At 47.5% G+C, this 27,936-nt stretch overlaps 1 protein-coding gene across 6 annotated transcripts in view; it reads right to left on the bottom strand.

Moving 5' to 3' along the window:
* CUX1 (cut like homeobox 1) overlaps positions 1-27,465 on the bottom strand; it is a 372,569-nt gene extending 345,104 nt beyond the window's left edge. For 2 of the 6 annotated variants that reach the window (XM_060285749.2, XM_030872089.3), the window contains exon 1: positions 25,629-26,233. In XM_060285749.2, coding sequence (XP_060141732.1) covers positions 25,629-25,958 — 330 coding nt within the window. In that variant the 5' untranslated portion in view covers positions 25,959-26,233. Of the gene's footprint in view, positions 1-25,628; positions 26,234-27,221 lie in introns of those variants that run through there. The other 4 variants (XM_030872090.3, XM_060285751.2, XM_060285750.2 and 1 more) reach the window with 4 other exon arrangements.
* Between the last annotated feature and the right edge of the window lie 471 nt (positions 27,466-27,936).

Below are 27,936 nucleotides of genomic sequence, written 5' to 3'. Positions count from 1 at the left end.
CGCGTACCGCAAAAAAAAAAAAAATTTACAAAAAATACTCTAGAAGGAATCAATAACAGAATAACTGAGGCAGAAGAACAGATGAGTGAGCTGGAAGTTAAAATGGTGGAAATAACCGCCAGGGAGCAGAATAAAGAAAAGAGAATGAAAAGAACTGAGGACAGTCTGAGAGCCTCTGGGACAACACTAATCGCACCAACCTTTGAATTACAGGGGTCCCAGAAGAAGAAGAGAAAAAGAAGGGTCTGAAAAAATATTTGAAGAGATTGTAGTCAAAAACTTCCCTAACATGGGAAAGGAAATAGTCAATCAAGTCCAGGAAGCACAGGGAGTCCCATACAGGATAAACCCAAACAGAAACACGCCGAGACACATATTAATCAAAATATTAAAAATTAAAGAAAAAGTATTAAAAGCAGCAAGGGAATAGCAACAGATAACATACAAGGGAATCCCCATAAGGTTAACAGCTGATTTTTCAGCAGAAACTCTGCAAGCCAGAAGGGACTGGCAGGACATATTTAAAGTGTTGAAAGGGAAAAACCTACAACCAAGATTCCTCTACCCAGCAAGGATCTCATTCAGATTCAACAAAGAAATTAAAATCTTTACAGATCAGCAAAAGTTAAGAGAATTCAACACCACCAAACCAGCTTTACAACAAATGCTAAAAGAACTTTGCTAGGCAGGAAACACAAGAGAAGGAAAAGACCTACAAAAACAAACCCAAAACAATTAAGAAAATGGTAATAGGAACATACGTATCGATAATTACCTTAAATGTAAATGGATTAAATGTTCCAACCAAAAGACATAGCCTGGCTGAATGGATACAAAAACAAGACCTGTACATATGCTGTCTACAAGAGACCCACTTCAGACCTAGGGACACATACAGACTGAAAGTGAGGGGATGGAAAAAGATATTCTATGCAAATGGAAGTCAAAAGAAAGCTGGAGTAGCAATTCTCATATCAGACAAAAAAGATTTCAAAATAAAGACTATTACAAGAGACAAAGAAGGACACTACATAATGATCAAGGGATCAATCCAAGAAGAAGATATAACAGTTGTAAATATTTATGCATCCAACACAGGAGCACCTCAATACATAAGGCAAATGCTAACAGCTATAAAAGGGGAAATTGACAGTAACACAATAATAGTAGGGGACTTTAACACCCCACTTTCACCAATGGACAGATCATACAAAATGAAAATACATAAGGAAAACAAGCTTTAAATGACACATTGAACAAGATGGACTTAACTGATATTTATGGGACATTCCATCCAAAAACAACAGGATACACTTTCTTCTCAAGTGCTCACAGAACATTCTCCAGGATAGACCATATCTTGGGTCACAAATCAAGCCTCAGTAAATTTAAGAAAACTGAAATCGTATCAAGTATCTTTTCCAACCACAACGCTATGAGACTAGATATCAATTACAGGAAAAAATCTGTAAAAAATACAAACACATGGAGGCTAAACAATACACTACTAAATAACCAAGAGATCACTGAAGAAATCAAAGAGGAAATCAGAAAATACCTAGAAACAAATCACAATGAAAACACGACGACCCAAAACCTATGGGATGCAGCAAAAGCAGTTCTAAGAGGGAAGTTTATAGCCATACAATCCTACCACAGGAAACAAGAAAAATCTCCAACAAACACCCTAACCTCACACCTAAAGCAATTAGAGAAGGAAGAACCGAAAAACCCAAAGTTAGCAGAAGGAAAGAAATCATAAAGATCAGATGAGAAATAAATGAAAAAGAAATGAAGCAAACAATAGCAAAGATCAATAAAACTGAAAGTTGGTTCTTTGAGAAGACAAACAAAATGGATAAACCATTAGCCAGACTCATCAAGAAAAAAAGGGAGAGGACTCAAATCAATAGAATTAGAAATGAAAAAGGAGAAGTAACAACTGACACTGCAGAAATACAAAGGATCATGAGAGATTACTACAAGCAACTCTATGCCAATAAAAAGGACAACCTGGAAGGAATGGACAAATTCTTAGAAAAGCACAACATTCTGAGACTGAACCAGGAAGAAATAGAAAATATAAACAGACCAATCACAAGCACTGAAATTGAAACTGTGATTAAAAATCTTCCAACAAACAAAAGCCCAGGACCAGATGGATTCACAGGCGAATTCTATCCAACATTTAGAGAAGACCTAACACCTATCCTTCTCAAACTCTTCCAAAATATAGCAGAGGGAGGAACACTCTCCAACTCACTCTATGAGGCCACCATCACTCTGATACCAAAACCAGACAAAGATGTCACATAAAAAAGAAAATTACAGGCCAATATCTCTGATGAACATAGATGCAAAAATCCTCAACAAAATACTAGCAAACAAAATCCAACAGCACATTAAAAGGATCATACACCATGATCAAGTGGGGTTTATCCCAGGAATGCAAGGATTCTTCAATATATGCAAATCAGGCAATGTGATACACCATGTTAACAAACTGAAGGATAAAAACCATATGATAATCTCAATAGATGTAGAAAAAGCTTTTGACAAAATTCAATACCCACTTATGATAAAAACTCTCCAGAAAGTAGGCACAGAGGGAACCTACCTCAACATAACAAAGGCCATATATGACAAACCCACAGCCAACATCGTTCTCAATGGTGAAAAACTGAAACCATTTCCTCTAAGATCAGGAACAAGACAAGGTTGCCCACTCTCACCATTATTATTCAACATAGTTTTGGAAGTTTTAGCCACAGCAAACAGAGAAGAGAAAGAAATAAAAGGAATCCAAATCGGAAAAGAAGAAGTAAAACTGTCACTGCAGATGACATGATACTATACATAGAGAATCCTAAAGATGCTACCAGAAAACTACTAGAGCTAATCAATAAATTTGGTAAAGTAGCTGGATACAAAATTAATACACAGAAATCTCTTGCATTCCTGTACACTCTGAAAGAGAAATTAAGGAAGCACTCCCATTTACCATTGCAACAAAAAGAATAAAATACCTAGGAATAAACCTACCTAAGGAGACAAAAGACCTGTATTCAGAAAACTATAAGACACTGATGAAAGAAATTAAAGATGATAAAACAGATGGAGAGATATACTATGTTCTTGGGTTGGAAGAATCAACACTGTGAAAATGACTCTACTACCCAAAGCAATCTACAGATTTAATGAAATCCCTATCAAACTACCAATGGCATTTTTCACAGAACTAGAACAAAAAAATTGCACAATTTGTATGGAAACACAAAAGACCCCAAATAGCCAAAACAATTTTAACAAAGAAAAATGGAGCTGGAGGAATCAGGCTCCCAGACTTCAGACTATACTATAAAGCTACAGTAATCGAGACAGTATGGTACTGGCACAAAAACAGAAATATACATCAATGGAACAGGACAGAAAGCCCAGAGATAAACCCATGCACATATGGTCACCTTATCTATGATAAAGGAGGCAAGAATATACAAGGGAGAAAAGACAGCCTCTTCAATAAACGGTGCTGGGAAAACTGGACAGCTACATGTAAAAGAATGAAATTAAAACACTCCCTAACACCTTACACAAAAATAAACTCAAAATGGATTAAAGACCGAAATGTAAGGCCAGACAGCATAAAACTCTTAGACGAAAACACAGGCAGAACACTCTATGACATCAATCACAGCAAGATCCTTTTTGACCCACCTCCTAGAGAAATGGAAATAAAAATAAACAAATGGTACCTAATGAAACCTACAAGCTTTTGCACAGCAAAGGAAACCATAAACAAGACGAAAAGACAACCCTCAGAATGGGAGAAAATCTTTGCAAACGAAGCAACGGACAAAGGATTAATCTCCAAAATATATAAGCAGCCCATACAGCTCAGTATCAAAAAAACAAACAACCCAATCCAAAAATGGGCAGAAGACCTAAACAGATATTTCTCCAAAGATATACAGATTACCAACAAACACATGAAAAGATGCTCAACATCACTAATCATTAGAGAAATGCAAATCAAAACTACAATGAGGTATCACCTCACACAGGTCAGAATGGCCATCACCAAAAAATCTACAAACAATAAATGCTGGAGAGGGTGTGGAAAAAAGGGAACCCTTCTGCAATGTTGGTGGGAATGTAAATTGATACAGCCACTATGGAGAACAGTATGGAGCTTCCTTAAAGAACTAAGAATAGAACTACCATATGAACCAGCAATCTCACTACTGGGCATATACCCGGAGAAAACCATAATTCAAAGAGTCATGTACCAAAATGTTCACTGCAGCACTATTTACAATAGGCAGGACATGGAAGCAACCTAAGTGCCCATCAACAGATGAATGTATAAAGAAGATGTGGTACATATACACAATGGAATATTAGCCATAAAAAGAAATGAAACTGAGTAATTTGTAGTGAGGTGGATGGGCCTAGAGTCTGTCATACAGAGTGAAGTAAGTCAGAAAGAGAAAAACAAATACTATATGCTAACACATATATATGGAATCTAAAAAAAAAAAAAAGGTCATGAAGAACCTAGGGGCAAGACGGGAATAAAGACACAGACCTAATAGAGAATGGACTTGAGGACATGGGGAGGGGGAAGGGTAAGCTGGGACGAAGTAAGAGAGTGGCATGGACATATATACACTACCAAATGTAAAATAGATAGCTAGTGGGAAGCAACCGCATAGCACAGGGACATCAGCTGGTGCTTTGTGACCACCTAGAGGGGTGGGATAAGGAGGGTAGGAGGGAGACACAAGAGGGAGGGGATACGGGGATATATGCATCTGTATAGCTGATTCACTTCCTTATACAGCAGAAACTAACACAACACTGTAAAGCAATTATACTCCAATAAAGATGTTAAAAAAGAAAGAAAAAAAAGGAGGTAGATTTAAAACAGGCTTGGGAGAGGGCCTGAGCGCCTCCCTTGCATAACCGCATAGACGGTGTGCACCTTTCCTAGCTGCTCAGAGCACTGGCTGAGCAGTTCTGAGCAGTTCTCTGTTCTGGAAAGCTCCACTGGGATGATAAGGGAGGAGTCACTCTTATTAAAATAGGAATTAAATGAAACCAACCATCCCTTTAAAAAGACCTAGACCAGTGCTTCTCAAACTTTAATGTGCATATGAATCACCTAGGATTTCATAAAAATGTGGATTCTGACTCAGTCCGTCTGGGGTGGGGCCTGAGGCTCTGCATTCCTCACAAGTTCCCAGCTGCTGCTGCTGCTGCTGCTGCTGCTGGTTCATGGACCACTGGAGAACCAGGGTCTAGATGAAACAGCGCTTTCCAAGAGAAATAGAATACATGCCACCTAAGTCATCGTCAATGTCTGGCAGCCCCAGCTAGCCTCTTCTATTCCTGACGTGGAAAACTCGGTCTCTGTGCACTGTGCCAAATCGAATCTCGGAGACAGAGTTCTGGGTTAAGTAGAAAAGAATAGCTTTATTGCTCTGCCAGGCAAAGGGGCACACAGCAGGCTCGTGCCCCTCAAAACTGTGTGTCCCGGGCTTCCCTGGTGGCGCAGTGGTTGAGAGTCCACCTGCCGATGCAGGGGACGCAGGTTCGTGCCCCGGTCCGGGAAGATCCCACATACTGCGGAGCGGCTGGGCCCGTGAGCCATGGCCGCTGAGCCTGCGCGTCCGCAGCCTGTGCTCCGCAACGGGAGAGGCCACAGCAGTGAGAGGCCCACGTACCGCAAAAATAAAAAAAAATTAAATTAAATTAAAAAAACCCGTGTCCCTAAACCCTAAACCGGGAGGATTTGGTGAGGAGTTTTATACCAATGGTTCAAGGGCGGGTTGCTGAAAAAGATTACGGGTGTGTGCAGGGCCTGCAGCTCATTTAATCTGGTCCCAGGTGGTCTCCTGATGAGTTTCTCAAGATTATCAAACTGTGACCTCCTCTGGAATGAAGAATGCTAACATCTTCCATTTGTTGGGGGTTTTAGTTCTGTAAAGAGCTCAAAGATATTGTTATGTGTATCTCTTGAGGGGGAACCAGGACCTGCCCCAAGGCTGCACTATTGTTTCTTGGCCGCTCCTCCCTAGTCTCTGCATCCCCTCCCTTCCCTGATTAGCAACTGTTTGAAAGGCTTCCTGCCCAGGAGCCCCACAGGTTCTTGCTAGGTTTCATTCCCCACCCCTCACCTCTATCCAGTACCAAGGGTCAGTGTCAAGTCAGTCTCAGCCAGGAGGTAATCAGACTTGCAGCTGTACACAGACAGTACCTCAAACGTAAACAGAGAGTATAATGAACCCCTAAGCACCCATCTCCCAGCTTCAACACTGATCAACCAGAGCCAGTCTATATCATACCCCACTGCTGTCTTGAGAAGCTTTGAAAAAAAATACCAGTGCCCACCCAAGACTAGCAGGATCAGAATCTCTGCGGGTGACCCCTCCCCCAGGGGATCCCGAAACACAGTGAAGGTTGGGCAATAACATCAGAGGGAGGCAGCCCCAGGAGAACAGGTGTGGCTGGAGCAAGGCATCAGGAGCTCGCCCCAGGGGCCAACTGCACCCAGCCTAAGCCCTCCACCCTGGGCACACCCCTTTCCACCGAACTCCTCCCCACCCAGGACAAGGAATCAGCTGATACCCTGGGGCCTAGGCGACAACAGGTCACAGGGAAAAACAGCCAGCACTAGAAGAGACAGGCCAACTAGTCCAACAGCCTGAGGAGTGAAGGCAGAGTTCAAGAACAAGAACATGAAACGAGCATGTGGTCAAAACCAGAAGAGAGAGAAGGAAGGCTGGTGAAACAGGAAACAGGACAGAGGTATTGACAAACTTTAGAAACTGACAGGAAAAAATAAACACATGGATGGGTCTTAATAATTTCGGGAATAATCCAGATTCTGAATTTCAGAAGAATAAAATAGACCACACAATTTTAAAATCCAGCAGAGGAAATTCACCCCGATGAAACACTACAAGAAAAGATACCCCCATAAATGTATAACTAAATCATTCTGCTGTACACCTGAAACTAACAAAACATTGTAAATCAACTATACTCCAATATAAAAATTTTTTTCAAAGAAGAACCCCCTCCCAAAAAAGGAATGGTAAAAAGAAAACATAAAATTGCATTAGCCCTAATATAATCACAATTTTCATAAATGTACATGAGTTAAATTCACTAATCAGACTCTCATCCTGGGTTTAAAAAACAAGATCCTGCATCATGCATCTATAATAGACATATTTAAAGCAAAAGGACATGGAAAGATTGGAAACAATGAAAGCGAAGGAGCTTTATCGGGCAAACAGAAACTAAAAACAAAGGAAAAAACAAACAAAAAGGAGAATAATTTTAACATCAAAACAAATAGAATTTAAGGTGATAAACATCATAAAGGATGAAGAGTACCTATACACCAGAAAAGGGAACAATTAATTAGGAAGATATAAAGATAATAATCATATGTGCACCTAACAATATAGCCTTAACATAATATAACATGACAGCTGTCAAAACTATAAGGAAAAAACTAAGATACGGAAGAATTAAGTAACATGAAAAAGCTCAAAATAATATAGGGAAAAATGTATCCCCAAACAAAAAACACATTATTTTTGAGCACATGTGGAACATTCACAAAAACACACTCTGAGTAAATGCACCCAAAGTTCTCTTACATGTTCCAAGGGAGTCAGTGTCACGTTAACTATATTCTCTGACCATATGCAATAAAAACAGACATCAACAGCATAAGAAAAGTTATTAAAGAAAAATGTCAAAACTCTAAAAGATGGACGCTATTAAATAACCTTTCGGTTAAAAAGGAAATTATAATGGAAATTACAAAATAAATACAAAATTACAAAGTGAATAAAAATGAAAGCACTACAGGTCAAAATTTGTGGACCACCACTAAAGTAATACTTAGAAGAAATGTTACAGCTTTGAATATATTTATCAGAAAATGAGAAAGAAGTCAAATCAAAAGGCTGAGCCTTCAAAAAAAAGAAGTTAGGAAAAGAGCGTGACCTCAAAGAGACAAGAGCGAAATAAAGGTGAGAAGTCAGCCACGTAAACAAAAAATAGAGACGAAGAGGTTAAAAAGAGCAAAAGCTGGGTTTTCTTTAAAGATTAGTAAGATGAACAAAACTCTACATGAGCCTGAAAATAAACAAGCTTTAGACAAATTCAGAAATACAGATGCAGAAAGAAAAATGAAGTAGCAAGAGCCGAAAAACAGATTTACAAAAATAATGGAAATACTATGAACAATCACACAAGAATAAAACTTAAAGCCTAGATGAAATGGATATACGTCTAGAAAATTATAAAATGCCAAAATCAGTCCATGGACAGAAAACTCAGATAGACTAATAACAAGGAAAATAAAATGATAAATGTCTCCCAGCACACTCTCAGGCTCAGGTCCCACGGTTTTACAGGTGAGCCCTATCAGATTTCAGATACAGATCATCTTCATCTTATACAGATGGTTCCAAAACCATTTTAACCCATTTTATGAGACCAGCATAACCTCAATTCCAACCAGATAAGAATAAGAAAATTGTAGGCCAATTTTATTTAATAAGACAGATGTGACAACTACACATCTAATCCAACAATGTTTTAAAATACAAGACAAAGAAGGGTTGATCAAACAACGCAACGGATGCTTTAACATCAGAGCATCAATCACTGTAATTTACCACATTCATGGACTGAGGGATAAAAATCACCCAGACATGAATAGACTTAAAGGAAAAGGTCAACAGATATTTATGATGAAAGCTCTCAGAAAGTGGAGACAATGGAGTCCTGTAGTTCCTTAACCCGATTAAAGCTGCTATCAAAAATCTCCATTACACACATTCTCAGACTAGGAAAGAAGAGGCAAAGCCCCATCACTACTCTGCAACAGAGTCCTTGGGTTCCAGCTGACAATACAAGTCACTCTGGTATAAGGAGTCGCAGGAATGGGACAAACAAAAGTGTCATTTTTTTGCATGTGATATCGTCCCCAGAGAAATGCAACAGATTCAAGTGAACTTTTAGTAAAACCAATGAGAGATTCAGCAAGCTGGCCAGTTTCAAAATCAGTGAACAAAAACAGATGTTTTCCTCCACACCACAATAACCAATCAGAAAAAAATTTAAGAATAAAAAAAGTCACTGTTCGCAATACTACAGAAACTGTACAGAACTAGGAATTAACCTAATGACGAAGGCTCAAAACCTTTCTGGAGAAAGACCTAAGCAGATGGAGAAATATTCTCGGTCACGGGACAACTTGAAAGTTCTTAATTCTCTCCCAGATTAATCTGTATATTTGATCCAAATCCAATATAACTCCAGCAGAACTTAAGGGGAACTTGATAGAAATGGGCACAAAAGTATAACAGACCTTGAGGAGCCAAGATATTTTGAAAGAGAAAAGCAAAGATCAAATTCACCTGATCAGAAAGTAAAACATGTATAAAGCCACGAAATTAAAACGGTGTGGCACCAGTGCAAGAAGAAACACATAGGGTTTTGGAACAAAAGAACAACCCAGAAACATACCCAACGTGTATATGGGGACTTGGCATACAGTGGAGGTAACTTCCCAAATCACTGGGTAGGAAACTGGACCACTTGGCAGGCGGTGCTGGAAAAACTGAGTATCTCACATTTTACACAAAAAAGCCATCTCCAACCTAAAAATCTAAACGAATCTCTATGGCCGTCCAAGTATGAGTATCTTTGAGATCTTGAGTGGGGAAAGATTTTCTCAAGACTGAAATGAAAAATTGATAGATTTGACTTCATCAAAATTAGGTTTTTCTGTTTATTGAAGGACACTACAGACAAATGAACAAAACGAGTGAAAGACTGGGAGAATATGCTTACAAACATGAAAACCAACACAGGGTGAGCATGCAAACACACAAGAAACTCTTGCAAATCAACAAAAGGACGGTAAACCATTTTAAAAAAGAAAAAAGGGACAAAATATATGACGAGACAATTTACAAAAAAGTAAATCTGAAAACCTAAACAAGTATAAAATGAGGTTTATAGAAGTAGAAAACTTACCGGTGATCAGAGAAAAATCACAACGCTGAAGTGCCACTTTCAAACCATCAGGCAGAAGCCTCTAGGAAGCGCTAATGAGGCTGTGGGAGAGAAGCATGGTGCGGCGCTCTGGCGAGCAAGCTGGTAGTGCTCAGTGAAATTAAGAACACTTTTCACCCTGGGACTCAGCAATCCTACTCCTGGGTATCTGTTAGGAGACACGTGTAATGATGCCCGAGGCCACCAAAGGGGGCCATTCCCCAGGGAAGTGGACATGTGAGCTAGAGTGGTGCTAGGGACTGAATGGTGTGTCCCCCAAATTCATATGTTGAAGTCCTAGCCCTCGATGTGATGGTGTTTGGAGGTGGGGCCTTTGGGAGGTTTAGATGAGGTCATGAGGGTGGAATCCCCATGACGGGATTAGTGTCCTTATGAAAAGACTCACTCTCTCTCAAGACCCTTCATCATGTTGAGGACAGAGCAAGATGGCTGTCTGCAAGCTAGGGAGAGGGCTGTCCTCAGGAACTGAATCTGCAGGCACCTTGACCTTGGGCTTCCCAGCCTCCAGAACTGTGAGCAATAAATGTCTGCTATTTAACCCACCCCCACTCCTGTGTGTGGTATTTTGTTATAGCAGCCTGAGCTGACTAAGACAAGTGGATTCTTAAGGTGGAATCCGATGTAGCTCTCACGAATGATGAAATTTATGGGGGGTAACATGGACAGATCTCAAAAACAGTGAGAAGTGAAAGGGAAGGAGAGAAAGATTTATAGCACGATGCCACGCTTAAGAATTATAACTACTTATACATACAAAACAGGCCACATACTTTACAAGAATACATCCGTATAGAGGCATACTAAACACGTTAGAATGAGGAGAGGAGGAGACTAGAAATGGGGATAGAGCAGAAAGGAGAAAAAATTTAGTAAGATGAATCATGATGTGCTGTGAACTGAGAAGTGATTACTGCAACTCGTGTGGGGGGAGACACACGTGTGTGTACACATGCACACACAAGACACATACATATACACACACACACACACGCCCTGAAGGCAGGCAGAAAATAGGGGTTTGATCTTTCCTGCCCAATGAGAGCGTTGGGGCTTCCCTGGTGGCGCAGTGGTTGAGAGTCCGCCTGCCGATGCAGGGGACACGGGTTCGTACCCCGGTCTGGGAAGATCCCACATGCCGCGGAGCGGCTGGGCCCGCGAGCCATGGCCGCTGAGCCTGCGCGTCCGGAGCCTGTGTGCTCCGCAATGGGAGAGGCCACGGCAGTGAGAGGCCCGTGTACCGCAAAAAAAAAAAAGAAAAAAAGAAATGAGAGCGTTAAAGTTCTTACAACTTGACTTAAGGATTTCAATCTTTGACATAAAACAACTGGCAAGATGTCCCTAAACTTTCAGAATTATAGTGAACTGGGTTGATAGCAGCCCCTCATTTCTATTCCAAGGAGGTAAGATGATACACCTGTCTGGGTTGACAGACCACAGAGATACACGTACATCTTCTACTTGAAGAAGATTTGGTATTTTGCTGTAACTTATGGAACCTGTCAATTTCATTCACAATTTACACCAGCTTCTAACTGTACTTAACTTATATTAACCATTCTAAATGCTCAGTGCTTTATCGGCTGGATCTAAAGTACTGCAGGACATCTGGCTTGGCAAATGGGATTCTGCTTGCTATCAGAAAAGAGAGCTTCAAGCGCTCACTTTCTTCTCACACCCTCAGGTCTGCCTTCAGCCAGGACCAGCGCATCTCAGAAAACATGACTTGCATGTCCACACCCAGACAAAGCAGTCAGGAGAAGCTTTCTGTGGTCTGGACTTCAGCTATAATGCTCGTTTGGCATCACAGAGAGCTGGGGGAGGGCGGCTGCAGGAGCCAGGGCCCAGGTTCCCGCCACCTCCCTGCTCCACGTCCTCCGTGGTTGCCGTCATCCTGGGCTTCCCCCTTTGGTGCTAAGATGATGGCAGCAGGCCTGGGCAGCCTCTTCTCCCGCAGGCGTGTTCACAGGCAGAAAATGGCAGTCTGTCCTGGCTTTTATCAAAGCAGCAGCACCATAAGCAAATCTGCCTGACAGTCCCCATCTCTCTGGCCAAAATGAAGTGAAATACCCAGCACACTTGGCCACGGGAGAGGCCCCTTGCTGGTGAGTAAGGAGGGAAGGCGGGGAGGGGAGAGATGAGGGGAGGGGGGCGGCCAACAGTGTGTGCTCTCATTCAAACTGCTCCCAGCCTCTCCACAATGCATCTGCACGTAACAGTGGTCCCGGGGGCGGGGGGGCGATCCCCATCAGTAAGGCACCCGAGAAAGAGTCAAGAGGAAGACCAGAGCAGAACAGAGCTAAGATGGAACAGTCTGGACCTTAAAATGAGCACCCCCAGAGAAAACAGCAGTCACAGAGAAGAAGCCACAAAGGAACAGACTCAAAACGCTCAACAGAGTCACCACCTACCACCCAGCAACTCCACTCTTAAGTATATACCTAAGAAAACTGAAAACCTACGGTCACATAAACACTTACACAGAGTTGTTCACAGCAGCCTTCTTCATACTAGTCCCAAAGTGGAAACAATCCAAATGCCCATCAATTTATGAAAGCACAAACAAGAAGTTGTATATCCACACCATGGGATATTATTCAGCCATGAAAAAGAACGAAGTGGTGATACCTGCTACAACGTGGATGAACCGGCAGAACATCACAGTGAGTGAAAGAAGCCAGACGCGAAGGGCCACATACATACTGTATGATTCCGTTTATACGTGAAATACCCAGAGTAGACAAACCCACAGAGACAGGAAGTAGATTAAAGGTTACACAGAGCTTGGGGGACGTGGGGCAGGTGAGGAGTGACTGCTGACAGGTATGGGGTTCTCGATGGGGTGTTGGAAACGTTCTGGAATTAGACTGTGGTGATGGTTGCACCACATTGTGAATATACCAAAAAATAATGAATTGTGTACTTTAAAAAGGTTAAAATGGTGAGTTTTATATCAATTTTATCTTAAAAAGTAATGGAGCAGAGGTATCAGGCATCATGTCCAGGGAGCTGCCCTGTGCACCAGGACAGCAAGCAGCATGTTCAACGGGGAAAAGTTTTCCAAGCACGTGCTGCGCCATCACGCTCCCTCTCCGAAGTGTAAAACTAACTCTCCCTTAAAGAACAGAAATCCCTAAGACACTTAGGGGCCCTCATGGCCTAACTCAAAACTCCGCCTCAGCTTGCGCTTCTGACACAGCCCCTTGGCCAGCACGATCCCAACGGGAAATGCTGGAAAACTTACAGATGAGCATCAGGAAAACCTCCCTAGTCTCAGATATAAGAATCAGCTTTTGAAAAAATACCCTGAGCCTCTCAAATTAACAGGCCACTGGACACTGGATGCCACCCGCGGGCACCACTGCTGAAAGTCCATTCCAAGAAGCTTCCCTGGAGGACAGCAGGATGGCAGGAGCGTCTGGAGACAGGCTGTGCGGGTAGGGGCGGGAGGCCCGCCATGGCGCCCTCAAGCGAACATGCACCCCCCAGCCCAGTTCTGGGAAGGGCTGCGATTCCCCATCAGCGGGAGATGGGAGTGCCCAGCTTCGGGGGCAACGGTGGATCGGGGTACAGATTTCTCAGCAAGACCCCCTCCTCCTAACACAAAATAAAACCACCACCACATGCAAAGAGGAAGCCCACAAACACAAGCTCCATTGTGAGGGCTGAGGCGGTTTCCTGGTCCCAGAGCCCTGCACACTGGCCACCTGGGAATAGTTCCCACAGTGACATTTTTAAACCTGGCTTCCACCCCACCCCCTCCTTTCACCCCAAGGTGGTTCTTGCACCTTTTCCTTTCTCCCTAAACCATCCTGCCCGTTCTTCAGGCCGTGTTCACCCTGACTTAAGTGCGACCTCCCTCCAATATCCCAGAGTAAGTAGAGGAATCCCGCAGTAGTGCCCTGCTCCTCCCGTGTGGCCTCCCCCAGACTTGCTTTCCTAGCTCTCTGACCTGAAAACAAGTTTGAGCCTTTGCGTCCTAAAATAGGCCTCCCCACCCACCACCCCCATCCCTGCACCTCCCCCATGCTGCACACCTCACAGGTCCTGGAGCTGCCCCTGGTGGGGTGGGACAGAGGCACCGGGCAGCCCCAAAGGCAGCCGCACCCCTGGTGACAGAGAGTGGCCATCCTAATAGCTGGCAGACAGGAACAGGCCAGCAGGATGTACCTGACTTGCCACCAGGTATCACGCTATAATTAGCCATTGTAATTGAAGCCGAACGTAATTAATTACAAATTGAAGTGTTCAAGTTTAATTCCATTAAAATTACACCATGAAACTAGGGAATTACAAAGGATTACCGACAAAAAGCAAATAGGGATGAATAAAAGAAACGACGGGCTGACTCCATGCATGTCTGGGTCACACCCAACGCTCAAGTAGGGCGGACGGCACCCCACCTGCTTTTAATCAACCTCTGGGGCCCAGCCCAGCGGCCGTGTGCATGGGCCACCTCTGGAAGGGCCAGCGCCAGGCACCAGGTGACACAGGCCTGCTGCCCGCTCAGCATCTACCGGAACCTGAAGACCACTCCTTCCTCCAGGCACTGCTCCCAGCCCCTCCCCCAGCCCCAGTCTCCTCAGCTGACACCTCTCCCCCAGAAGGCCTGTCCAAATGCCACTCACTGGGCCCATCTCTGCCACGGCCACCACGACCCCAGCAGCCTCCCTGGACACGCCAGGACCCGGGCGCCGCCTCCTCCCTCGGCCACCAGCACTCAGCCTGGCATCTTTTCTCCTGGCCCAGTCCCTCTCCACCCCTTACTGGACTAGGACGTCCTACCCTCCCGGCTCCATCCCTCACCACCTCTCCCCCTCACACTCTGATCAGCCTGTCCTAAGGAGCTTCTGGAAGAATTCTCCTAAACACAAATCTATGTGCTGAATTGGCCCTCTCGCATTTAAAAGCAGCATCTTTCAGGGCCCTCAGAACACAGAACTGACTCAGCAGGGCTTTGCACAGAGGCTGTCTGGGCCCAGGCCCTGGGCACGTACTTGCACTCTGTAACGTACTTATTCCTTCTGTGTTTACTTTCTGTCTCCCCTGCTGGATCGTAAGCTCCCTGAGGGCAGGGACGTCCTGTTGCTCTGGTCACTAGAAGGCTGTGCTGGAACAGCGCCTGGCTCACAGGGGAGGTCAGTGCAGCACGATGTCCCAGGCCCATCTTTCCAGGCCCCTGTCCTGCCCTCCGCACACATCAGACACCCCCGGCCCTGAATCTGATGCCTGCGGATGCCCTGTGTCCTGCAGTTCTGACCAGTGGGGCCGCGGGCTCAGTCCTCTTGGTACCCCAGGGGCTTGAACAGGATCCAGTGCGGACACTGGGCACCACGGAGACCCGCTCAATAAATGAATGAATGAGAGGCCCCAACAGTCCACGAAAAAGAATGAGTCATTCAAAAAACAAACAAAACTGCAAACCCCCTCACTCAAACACGCTGCATTATTTCTGAGACCAGCCCACCTTTGCGCATATTCTCTTACTAAATGTACAACTTCATTACAAAACAAGTCGCATCATCTCCAAAAAACCAGGCCTGCAGAATAATCATGTGAATTCAGAGTGGCCTGAACGCTCAGCTTTTCCATGAGGACTCCCTGAGGAAAGTAAGGCGCGTCAGCTGATCAGGCTTCTCATCAAGGGATGGATGTCCACCTGAAGACCCCTTACGGAGCCGGCCTCCTACTGAACACACCCCAGCACCGCCTTCACCTGCAACTGGGAACAAAACCCTGTGTGGTTGATGCTTTTCGGGTGATATGAGTGGATTTGAATCCAGTATCACTACGGTGGCTAAAGCAACTAGATTCCCAGGGGCTGAGGGGGGCGGTTTCGTCTTGGCCGAATATTTGCATCTCACAGCGAATTGCTCCCCAGCACCAGCATCAGGCCAGGTGTGTCACAGAACAGTCTTGGTTAGAGACCCATGCTCCACAGCCCAGTGCTCAGGGCAGTTCCGCTGGACAGTGCCTGGCCTCCCCTGAGTCAGCTCGCTCCCTCCCTCCCTCCCTCCCTCCCTCCCTCCCGCCCAGGCCCCACCATCAGGCCTCTCTCCTGCCTTCCATTTCCCCAAAACCTTCCCACAAATTTGCTCTGTGCACAGATGGGGCGTTGAGGGCAGCAGGTGACACAAGGAGGGTTATGTTCAGCCCAACGCTGGAACTGTACCCCTACTATCAAGATAAAGTTTGCTAACGGGAGTACTCACTGCCTGGGGAAGGACTCTCTCTCAGATAATTCTCTTTGGAGCTCTATTGCTGGGAGCTGACTCTGAAGTCTCAGGGCAGGGGAGGCTCTAGAAAATGTCTCGGATCCAGCGAGGTCTTGGCCAGAAGGTGTCTGTCCACCGGTCACCCAAGTACCTTCATGTGCACCTCAGAAACTCTACTCAATCCCCAGCTGCTCACATTCAGTGACTCACCCACCCCCAAGCTCACCCCTGGCAGCTTGTGGACAGGGGACCCCTTCTGCTCCCCCTGTCGCCTCATCACGACGACCCCACTTCAAGGGAGAGCTCCTCTCAGGGACAGCAGGGGTGGCAGGGAAAGTGTGGACGGGACAGAGGCAGCCCCAGGCATCCACCTTCTCCTCGCAGCTTCTCACCTTCCAGCCCGGATCGTAGCTCCTCCACTGGACTGTGGTGTGGACGACAGGAAAGAAATCAACAGCCTAAACCAGATCCTGCCCAGGGTCAATACTCAGGAAATGAGAGCTGATACCATATATATATATATATATATATATATATATATATATATATATATATATATATATGTATATATATGTGTATATATATGTATATATGGCATAAAAAAAAATTTTTTTAAGCATCTGTCTTGTCACTAGTGGACATAAAACCAGCTACAATAAGAGGAATCCAATGCTTTCCTTCTCTTCTCTGCCTTTTCCTGAAGCAACACTGCAATCCCAGCTCCAGAAATGGGGAAGTTAAGACACAAGGTGGGAGCGGGGGGGGGGACCAGATTAATCCTTCAGCCCTCCCCACCGCAAATGATGGCCAACTCTCAAGCACCAACCAAAACGCAAACAGATCCTCCACAGGCTTCAACCCACCTTGGAGACTCAACATCAAAACCTCTCCACTGCACTTCACCCCTCCTTTTTCCCAGGGCTCAGCCCCTGAATTCCCGCCACTCCCCCCAAAACCCACAAAGCCCAACAAAGGAGCGTGTCTTCTTCCACTGCCTCCTCCCCGTCCCTCTGGACACCAGGCCGTGCCCCCCTCATCAGCCACCCAGGCTGGACCCCAGGGACGGTGGCTCCTCTCAGCGCCCCCCCTTGGTGAGGTCCTGGCAGCCCTCACTTCCCCAAATCCATGCAAATGCTGATGCAGCCAGACACTGACGTCACCCCTACAAAAATACCCTAGGTACTTTCTTTGTAAATGAAGAAGCAGAGAAAGCATGCAGGCTATGAAGGCCACTGCTGTGAAACGAGCTGCTCGGGAGCCTTTGCCCAGGCCCACGGGACAGCTTCTGGGGGCCGAGCCCGCCTGAGACGTTTCTCCAGCGCTGACCCCAAGCCTTCGTGTTTCTTGCTACTCGCTTTCTCTTGCATTGGTGGAGTCCTGACCGTTGCAATACCAACTTTCCCCATTCATATGGGGAAGTTTCCTCCCATTCAGGCTGTGAGCAGAGTCAGAGAATAAATCTCTGTCAAAGAATTGTTCTGCCCGATTCTATTTTTAAAAACGTGAATTTTCTGTGTTATGTGCCACAAATACAATTATGTATATTTTAACCAACGTATATGTCACTTTGCAAAGAAGGAGTTTAATAAACGGGAATAAAAAAAGAAATACATGTTCTATCAGTGTGTATCTGTCAGTACCTTTCAAAACACAGCCATTTTAATATACCCTGCCTATCTTTCACAATTCTAAGAAGAATTCCGTTTGCTTTCTTAAACTAACTAGCTGAGTGAGTCCCAAATCAGAAATACACAGGACTGCTCCCTAAAAGACGCCCTCAGTTCTCGTGCAGCAGGACTCGCTGGGTGCCAAGATTTGTGGTGGGTGCCACAGCAGAGGGCAGAGTGAACAGCAGGTGCGTGCCTGGGAAGCTCAGTGGGTGCTATGTGGGGGCCATCAGAAACAGCAAAGGAGACAGCCAGAGCTCAGCGACCACCGGCCACCCCCCAACTGCTCTGCTGGCACACCCTCTCCCACGCTTCGCCAGGTGCACAGAACTCGGCTCAAGCTTTACCGGCCTCTGGGCGCTTTCCCTGCCCACTCCACCCGGCTCTGGACGCCCATCCTCTGCAGCCCTCCACCGATCCACGCGCATGCTCCGTGACGGCTGCCTCCCAGCCACCCGGCGCACCTCTGCCCATAGCAGGCTGCCCGCTCTTCCAGCGGGGAGCCGCGGCTCTCTCACCCTGCATCACAGTGCCTGGCACACAGGGGCTCCCTTGGCGTTGGTGAAAATGAAGAAGAAGTGCATAAACTAGGCTACAGACTCAGATGTGCAGAGGGAGGAGTTTCCCCAGTGGACCGGGGATCTGGGATCCTCCTAAGCGGGGAGGGGGTAGGGGGAGGGTTAGGCGGGGTGGAGACAGCCGTCAGGAACTCTGCCTCCTAAGGAATGTGGCCGCCATTCTGTGCCAACGTGAGCCACTGTGGGTCTTTAAGGAGAGGAATGACATGATGAAATCAATGATTTGGGAAGATTCATCTGGCAGCCACATACATAATGGATCGCGACCCGTTTCAGACAATTTTCAAACAAGTAAAGGCTACACTCAGCTCTTGTAGTTAGGAAGCTTTGGCTCTCACACACAAGCAGCCTTCAAAACTAACTGCGCGCGCACACGCACACACAAGATTTATTAAAGTATCAGTGTGTCTTAAAATGACAGCATAATTACACACCAACACAGAGCAACGTGAAACAATCACCACAAACCACTTCTTACTCCTCCTGACGATGACATTCAACCGTAACTGGCAATATCCTTCCTCTTCCAATCCCATATCAATGCTGACAAATTGGGGTGCCAGGGTTGAGGAACCATAGGGGGAAGAGCATGTGTCCCTCCCCCTCCCCCAACCCCCAGGGATGGTCGGCTCCAGGTGACAGCTTCCTGCCATGCTCTCCAAGGTAAGTGCTCGCCAGGCCCTGGCCGCCTCACTGGTCCTCTGCGCTTGCCCCTGAGGTCCCTGGCAGACCACGTCACCTGGACAGGGCGCTCTGGCAGCAGCCTGGGCTTCCCGTCTGGCTGCTGGGTCCCACACATGCCTGTGGAGCAGAAGCATGACTCTGAACCTGACCTGTCTCCGACTTGGCTGACGGGTGTGACAGCGCACTGTGTTATGTAAACGAGTCGAGGTACAAGTGAAACAAAGCGATTCCAGTAAACTGAGGTTTCTACACTGGTTTACATGAACCCTCTGATTCTCACAGCTTTCTGTTTCAAAAACGTACAACTTACACCACCTCTTCCTGTGTGAACGGTAAGGGAAGGTGGAATTTTATTTGCAGGTCTACGTATTTTAGCTGTAACTTCTGCACGGTGATGACCCAAAATTTTTTCCCCTTTAAAAGGTTTGTGTCCTATGGGCAGCTGGGCACAGTAGAACAATGTGAAACAAAGAATTCACTGTACACAGAACCGCATGGGTTCAAGTTCTAGGGCAACTATCATGGTGAAAAACAGAAAATAAAGGATGCGTTTCACCATTATCTGCCACACCTTTCCGAATGAAGCAAAAACGGTGACAGGAGCAACAGAATGTTCTTATTTTCAGGGTAAGGAGAAAAAAAATCTTTTCCAAACCTAATCAAAAAATTGAATGTACAATCCCCTCCAGCAAGAATTTTATTTTTAATTTTCATTTACATAGTATCTTTCTTCCAAGAATCTCAAAATAATGGAGCTCCACAGATACTTTTAAAAAAACAACAACAACAACAGTTGTCACACGAAGGAGGGGACAGGCTTGGCAGGGCGGGAGCTCAGAGAGGGACAAGAAGTGGCAAGCAGGGTGGCAGCAGGCACTCGGCTGGCAGCACCCAGGCTGAGCGCGGCTCCGAAGCGGCCCTTCCTTTGCCAGCAGCTCACCGGCCTTGCTTCTATTTGCATCTTCCAGCTCTTCAAGACAAGGATTTACCTTTGGTGTCACTTACTAGCTTTACATCAAATTATTTTGATCTAAACAGCAATTTCTCCTCCAAAAATCCAAGGGAAGGTGGCAATAAACCAAAGACCCTTGCAGGTCCAAAATAACAACTGAACCAAGATGCCTAAAATGAGTTCATATTCTTTTGGGTCTTAAAAATATAAAACTATGTTAGAAAATAAAATGTTAACAATTTATTAGGGGAAGAGACCTGGTGATTAAGAAAGACCATCTTGCTTTTTGGGGGAAATTGGAAAGAAGCTTTTGAGCTGGTTGGGTTTTTTGTTTTTTACAGCTGGGTGGACAGGATCTGAACGCCTTACATTTGGCAAAAAGCTGTCAACACCCAAATAAAATTTTAATGACAGTAAGAATGGCATTCTATTTCTCACAATTTCGCAATGTTCACTTAAGAAAGAGCTAATTTGTCAATATGTTTTTCCCTTAACCAAACTCAAGACACCACACAACTATGCATAACTTTTTAAAGAAATGTTAACTCCTTTAACTTATTTGATAAACACAGTCAAAGAGAAAGATGTCTAAGAAAACGGCCGCAGGCTGGTATACCCAGGGTAATGCTAAGAGAGCACAAGCTTCAGAGAGAGTTCTGGTAATTTCTCCCGACATTAACTTCACAAATCACAGTCAAAAGCATCCAGGATTTCAACTGTCAGCTGAGTGAGTCGGCCACAAGCAAGACTGGGTAGGCCCTGCTGTGGCCTCTTGTGTTTTATAAAAGGTGTGGACCACATAGCTGGTGTTCCCAACTTCACAAGTGCCTCAAAGAAGGAAGCAGAATCTAGTCAGTTTCACGTGCACCTCCTACCTATTCTTCCAGTGGCTCTGCAGTGTTGGATAAATTCTTGGAAGGACTGAACACTCCCAACCCCGCTCCTTTCCGGTCACCTGTCCCATGGTGTTCCTGAGAATGGGGCGGGGGGGGGGGGAACCTCTGCGTAGGGATCCCACCAAGCATACATTTGAAGAACTTCCCTGGCTGCCCCAGGCCCAGGGCTCTAATAAACACAAAAATTCTGCTGTCTGCCCGGGGCCTCCTGCCTAAGGAAAGGCCTTCAGATTCAAATGAAGAAACTGACAACATTTATTTTGCACACTAACATCATCGTATCAGAATTTAATTACAGCAAGAATTAGAATTATTTTTATTAGAAAGTTGTTTACTTTTCAAAGGAAAGGTTCTTGATGGGGTTTGCAACAAATCAGACGTCTTTCAGGAAGAGCTGTTCGCCTTCAAACTATGTCACATTATATGAACAGGGTAGCGCACAGACTTTTTAAGTCACAGGTACATTATCCCAGGTGCTTAGCCCAGGTGCTTCAAAGCAGCTTCAAGCCATGGTACAAATGAAGGCTATGCCACAGGTACCCCGTCAATCCCAGGTAAGTCCCTGCAGGAACACCTCCTGCCCAGCCAAAGACCGTTCTCCTCTACCAGCGTTCTCAGAGGAGAGCCGAAAAGCAGGACTGATTACAGCTCAGCAAATCCAAGACTGTGAGAACCGACAGCTCGACACAAATCAGCACCTAAACACCAACCGAAACTTGGTTCTTAAACATAAAGCAAAACCAAGGCTATTAGCTGGCTTTGAAAAGTAGAATAGGAAGAATGACTGAGATAATTCAGAGGGCCCCACCGTGAACATTTTACTGAAATATCCTCCTAACCTGGTGTTTGGTTTGGTCTGGTTTGGTTGCTATTTAAGGTTACATCTCTAAATGTACTTAGGGAAAGTAATTTCTTTCTGAATTTGAAATGTTTATCAGGGTATAAGAAAAGGTACCCAAATGCTCATGTCAACAAATGCTTATTAAATCAGAAATCACAAATTTCTTTGCTCTATTAGTTATATAATACAGATATTAAATCGCTCGTCTAATTATGCCATTAAAGTTCCCCTTTCACTCCGTGATCCACACATGCACAGTTCTCCTGGGTGTCCAAGCACACACAGGTATCCCGTCCCTAAAACGCCCAGCACAGCTGAACATCAGGTAAACAGCAGTGGGGCACAGGGAGAGGTCACAGAGCCCCATTTCAAACAGCTTCAACAAAATGAATGGCCATAAGTAAGGAGTGTCTCTGTGCTCTGCTATAATAAGATTCAAACACAGGATTCCAAGAATTCCACCTGTTTCCAATTAGATACCAGAACTGCTTGAGTGTTTAAACCACATTCACTTGCTACTTATACAAAACAATTCTTCCGGGTTTTCTGAACATTTTAAGTATGTTAAAATAAGATTAAGGGTCTGGTTTAGACAATCAGAGGCAGGGGAATTTCAGCTGAAACCAAAACTATCTCTCTGCAGCCATAATGCAGAGCTTCAGACAAAACAACAGGATGAAATACACGAATTTCTATCTTTGACAATTACTTGTAAAAATCAGAACTTTCATAGGGAAAGCTACTATATATATATAATGTATGTATAATATGTTAAATAGGTTTTTAAATAATTTCTAAAAATATATGATCCTGTATATTTAATGTTTATAGTAACTTTTAGTCAGCATTTATGTTACAGTCCATCAGATATACCTGTCTTAAATATGTGACACTTACATGAAGCCAAACGTGTGACCTGAAAAAGACGGAAGCACAGGTAGGAATCTGGCTTAGCTCTGCAGGATTTTTCACACGATGAATTTCTCTTTTTAAAAATGTACAACTTTTCCTCTAACAAATTTGTCCTTCCTTCCTTTCACTGAGGATGTTCCTTGTGCTTTTATAAAGGAGCTGAAAGGCACATGGATTTTCTACTTGGAGCCCTGTTTTCTCTCCTAAGACACAGAATATGAGCACAGCCTCAGGAGCAGTTTAGACTGCTGACTGCTCCAGGTAGCCTCGGAGTGGAGGGTCTCCAAGCACAGCCTGGTGCTTCTGCACAGGGACATCCCCCCCTCCACACCACCCCCCCCCCCCGGCCCCGCATGAACCCTAGTGGGTTCGTCTGAATTGCATACAACAGGGCAGAGAACTTCTTCAACAGCCACTAAAGGCCTTGGGCTCCATCAGCTCACCAGACAGTATTTTTAATTTTAAGGTTAGCTCAGTGGATTAGGAGAGAGTCATTCCTGAGGGGACTAGCAATCTGTCCGTTTCATGTCACTAACTACTGGCAGGAGATGGGTGAAATTGGGGAAGCAGAAGAGGGCCTCTATGGACCCAACTGCCCAGGAGGTGCTGCGTAACTCAACCCCTTCACTGACTTACACCTTTAAAAAAAAAAAAAAAAAAGGCAAAACAAAAACCCAAAAAAAAACCCTACACATAGTTTTGTATAAAAGAAAAAGAAAAAAAAAACTTTAATCAACTGATAATGACCCCCTTCCCACACTCAATCTCAAAGACAATGATATTAAGAGAACCAAGAAAACAAAAACAGCAGTTGTGTGGAACCCCTCCATTTGTTTACTCATTATTTTATAAAGGGTCCTAGATGAGATACATACTTTAATCAAAATAATATACTTCCTAGAGGGAAGAGTTCTGGAGGGCTGGTAACATACACACTTCCTTAACAGGAGAAAACAAAATAAAAGCAACCAGAAAATGGACTTGCAGCAAAAATGAAATTGTTTTCTTATTTTGAAAAAGAGGAAAACATTTAAAGGTTACTTTTGCAGAGGTTCCTTAAAGGGAAAGGCTAGTCACCACGGAGGAATAACGAACGCCCTAGCCAGGCACTGGCAAAAAGCTACCCTAACATACAGAGTTACATGAGCTCATTTTAGAAAGTGTCCTCTTTCCAAACGTGTATTTAAAAGACAAATTTATACAATAGTGGTTTTCTTATTAAAAAAAAAAAAAATCCTGGTTTTTACAAGTCTGGGATAGGATAAAAACTTGTCCAACTAGTCTTAACAAGGCCAGATCACTGAAATTCCCATACCAACAAGACTTTGGGACTAAAAAGGAAACAAAATAGAGCTCAGTCTTCAGAAACTCTCTTCCTGGGCACTCACTGCACAGCCCAAGGCAGCTTCAAGTCAGACCGAGCAGAGGGCCCGGAACTCTGCCCCGGCTCCCCGCATTGTGGCCAGGGGCACAATTGCCTCAACTCACCTGGACCCTCCGAGACCCAGCCTCTTTACCACAACCCTCGCTGGGCTCTGCAGGCAACCCGATCTCGGTGTAAGGGGCTCTGGAAAGATGAGAAGAGTCTGAAACTAATGAATTCTCTCTTCTCAAACTGCAGTCCCACTGGCTCACTTACTGTCTGAGAATAGAGGTGACGCTAAACTAGATATCATTTCAAAAGGCCTCTTCAGGGCCCAGAGAAAGAACTAGTTTAGCCTTCTCCTGGAACTTGGGCGTTCCACAGGCAATGAAGGTTTTCAAACAGGCGACGAAGCGGCAATAGGAAATCATCGAAGGCCAAGTCCTTATCTATCACCAAAAGCCAATGGCTGCTCAGTAAAAAAACGATGCTCAAAGAATAAGATTCAAGATGAACATCTGAAAGCGCATTCACATGAACTGATAGGGAAACTTTTCAGTAAAGTTACACAGTTAACCATGCTACCCTGAAGAACTAGCTAATCACCAAGGTGGGGGGGAACGGGGTCAACGAGTTCATATGATAACTCCCTAGAAACCAAATCCACCTCCCAGGCAGTTTTGCCAGGATGCTTCAAGAAGAAACCGCATTGGTGTTAAGCTAGAATGTCACGTTTAGGAAGACAAGAAAAAAAAAATATTAAGGTTTGTCTCCTAAAACTCCACAACGGGTTTTACAGTAAGCTCAGGAATTAAATTATGGTAAAAGGGAGCTATTTTTACTAAAACAGGGTAGACCAATTTATCAAAAATGCCATTCAGCTGTGTTCATTACATTCAGGAATCAAATTTACACAATAGACACTTTGGAGTAATCTATTTTAGTCAATAAACACGAACTCCTTTAAGTTTTAATCTTATCGGAAATACATATTTCACATAGTCTTCTTGCTAGTTAAGTGAGAAATCTGAAGAAATTTCATAACGACTATGAGTCTGCTTTACCGCTCTTACGTAGGCAGAGCAGAAAACAAGCACACACAATTAAAGTTGTCATACTCCGTTTATATACATTTTAATCCAATCCGCTTCACTTCATACAAGCCCGCATCTGGAGTTCATTTGCTTTCCTCCTAAAAGTACTGTAGGTCACTATCACCAGTCCTCCGGGTTAGGAAAGTTAGGCCAAGTTTACCTTCAAGCACACCTTTGAGTTGGGAGCAACAGCCGTCCCCCCGGGACGCCGAGGGCCCACACCCCCGCCCCGGAGCGCCAGGCCGCCCAGGGTCTCTAAGACGCAGACACCCCCCCCAACACCACCGCCAGCGCTCGCGGAGTTTCTGGCCCACACGCCGCTCACCTTCAACTTGGCTCCGGCTACGCACAACATCCACCTGGCAGAGTCCCGGGGCCGTCCCGGCGCCGCGAGCGCGGAGCTGGCAGGTCCCGGGCGGACCCCGAGGGCGCGCCGCTCCCCTGGGTGGGGGTTGGCAGGCAGGAACGCGCCCCCTGGGCACGCCTGCGGCTCGGGCGCCGGTTGTGGAGCCCCAGCACGATGCCCCCTCGGCGCCCGGGGCTCGGCGCGTGGTCCACGGCCCGGTATACCACAGTCCAGCGAGGCCCCGGGGGCTTTGGTTTCGAGAACCCGATCGGAGTAGGCATTTCGAAGCGGACCCGCCGCGCGGTCCATTGCCCCCCGCAGGCCCTGCTGGGAGGACAGGGCCTCGGAGGAGAGGATCAGAGAGAAGCGGGGGGGTGGGATATTTAGTGGGGTCCGCGGGAGCCCCTGGGCGCGGGGAGAGGACCGCCCGGACAGGCGCCGGGGAGCAAGCGCCCCCGGCCCGGACAGACCGCGCAACCGGGCGCAGAGCCGGGCCTGCGTTCGGGGAAAGTTGCAGCCCTCCTCCGGCGCCCGTACCCGCGCCCCCGGGACACCCGACACCCGGGCTCCGCGTGCGCGGCGCCCGCCGCCCCCAGCAAGTTTCCCCAAGCGCCCCTACCGGGGTTCCCGGCCGCGGAGGGGCCGGCTCCGCGCCGCTCCTGCAGGCACACAAAAGAGCGGGGCGGCTGCGGGGTCTGCGGGTGGCCCCCGGGCACCCGCCCGGACGTAAACAAACCCCGGGGTCCGCGCTGGGCGCCCCACGCCTGGCGGGGGAGCGGCGGCGCGGTCCCCGCCCGCTGACAGCCGGGGGCCGCGGCTGGGGGCCGCGGCCGGGGCCCGGGCCGGCCGGGTAGCGCGGACGCCCGCCCGGCCACCCGCCCGCCTGGCCGGAGCCCGGCCGCGCCGCCGCCGCCGCCGCCGCCGCCGCCGGTGGCCGCTCTGACCCTCCCCCGAGCCGGCGGCACCACAGCGCCACCAGCCCCAGCTCCGCCGCGCCGGCGGCAGTGGCGGCGGCTGCTCCTCCTGGAGAGGCAGGCGCTTCACCCCCACAGCAACTCCCCACAAACTTTCCCCGGGAATACGGCGGGCAGGGGGCGCGGGGCGCGCGGCCGGGCGCCGCCGCCGGGCCGCAGCCCCCTCCCGGCGCAGCGCCCGCCGCCGCCGCCCGCCGCCCGCTCCCCGCTCGCGCGCGCACCCCGCGGACCGCCGGGGCCGCCCCCTCCCCGGTCCCGCGGCGGCGGCGGCGGCGGTGGCGGCGGCGGCGCAGGGCCGGGGGGGCGCCCGGGGTGGGGGCCGACACCGGGGGCAGCGGTGGCGGCGGCGGCTCCCGGCGCCATCTTGGGCTGATCGATGAATTGAACAAAGAGGATCAATTTCTGATCAAGCGAGTTATCAATGGGGGCCGGGGAGCGAGAGGGACTTATCCCCGACTCGGCCCCGCTTTCCCCGGCACCCCCCTCCTCCCCTCCGCCGCGGCCCCCCGGCGGCCGGGCAGCCCGGAGCCCCGGGGGAGGCCGCGACCGCCCGCAGCCCCCACCCCCGGGCGAGAGGCCGAGCGAGGAGAAGCCTGACCTGCAGCTGCTGTAAATCAAAGCGCTTCCAATATTGAAACATCGATCCCACATTGGCCGCCATCTTGAGACATATTGAGACGGAGTGAGAGGCTGATAGAGAGGGGGCTGGAGTTCAGGAGCCGCCAGGAGGCAGCAGGCGGGCGGCGCCAAAACCCGGCCTGGAGCCGGCCGCCGCCGCCGCCACGGAGGACGCGGACTCCTCCTCACGGCGCCGCCGCAGCCATGGCGAGCCCGAGCCGGAGCCGGAGTCGGAGCCCGAGGGCGCGGCGGCGGCCGCCGGGCCTCGCGTGCGCGGCCCCTGCCCCCTTCCCCCGCGCCCGCCGCCAGGCCCACGACCCCCGCCCCTCCCGAGCCCCCGGCCCCTGCGGGCGGCGGCCGCCTCCCCGGCCCCGAGGGGGCGCTGGCGGGCGACGGGAGGGGCGCCCCGGGCCCCCGCAGGAGGCCCCGGGCCCGGCTCACCTGGGGCGGTTTTCGGGCGCCGGGGGTCGCGGTCTCGGGCGGCGACGCAGCGCAGCCCCTTCTGGGCCCTCTGTTGGGAGCGGGCGGCCGTTTGGGAAGGGCACCGGCCCCGCGCCGCTTTCACTCGCCCTCCGGCAGGGCGCCGAGCGCGCGGAGCCGCCGCGACCACCTGCCCGAGCCCCGACCCCGCGTGGACCCGGCCCACGGCTGCGGCGCTGGTGTGAGGCGCTCTGGCGGTCGGCTGCCGCACACCC

The sequence above is a fragment of the Globicephala melas genome, chromosome 15 (assembly GCF_963455315.2).
Source record: "Globicephala melas chromosome 15, mGloMel1.2, whole genome shotgun sequence".
Taxonomy (NCBI): Eukaryota; Metazoa; Chordata; class Mammalia; order Artiodactyla; family Delphinidae; genus Globicephala; species Globicephala melas.
The sequence above is the reverse complement of the archived record's forward strand: the minus strand, read 5'-3'. Positions and strand labels throughout refer to the sequence as shown.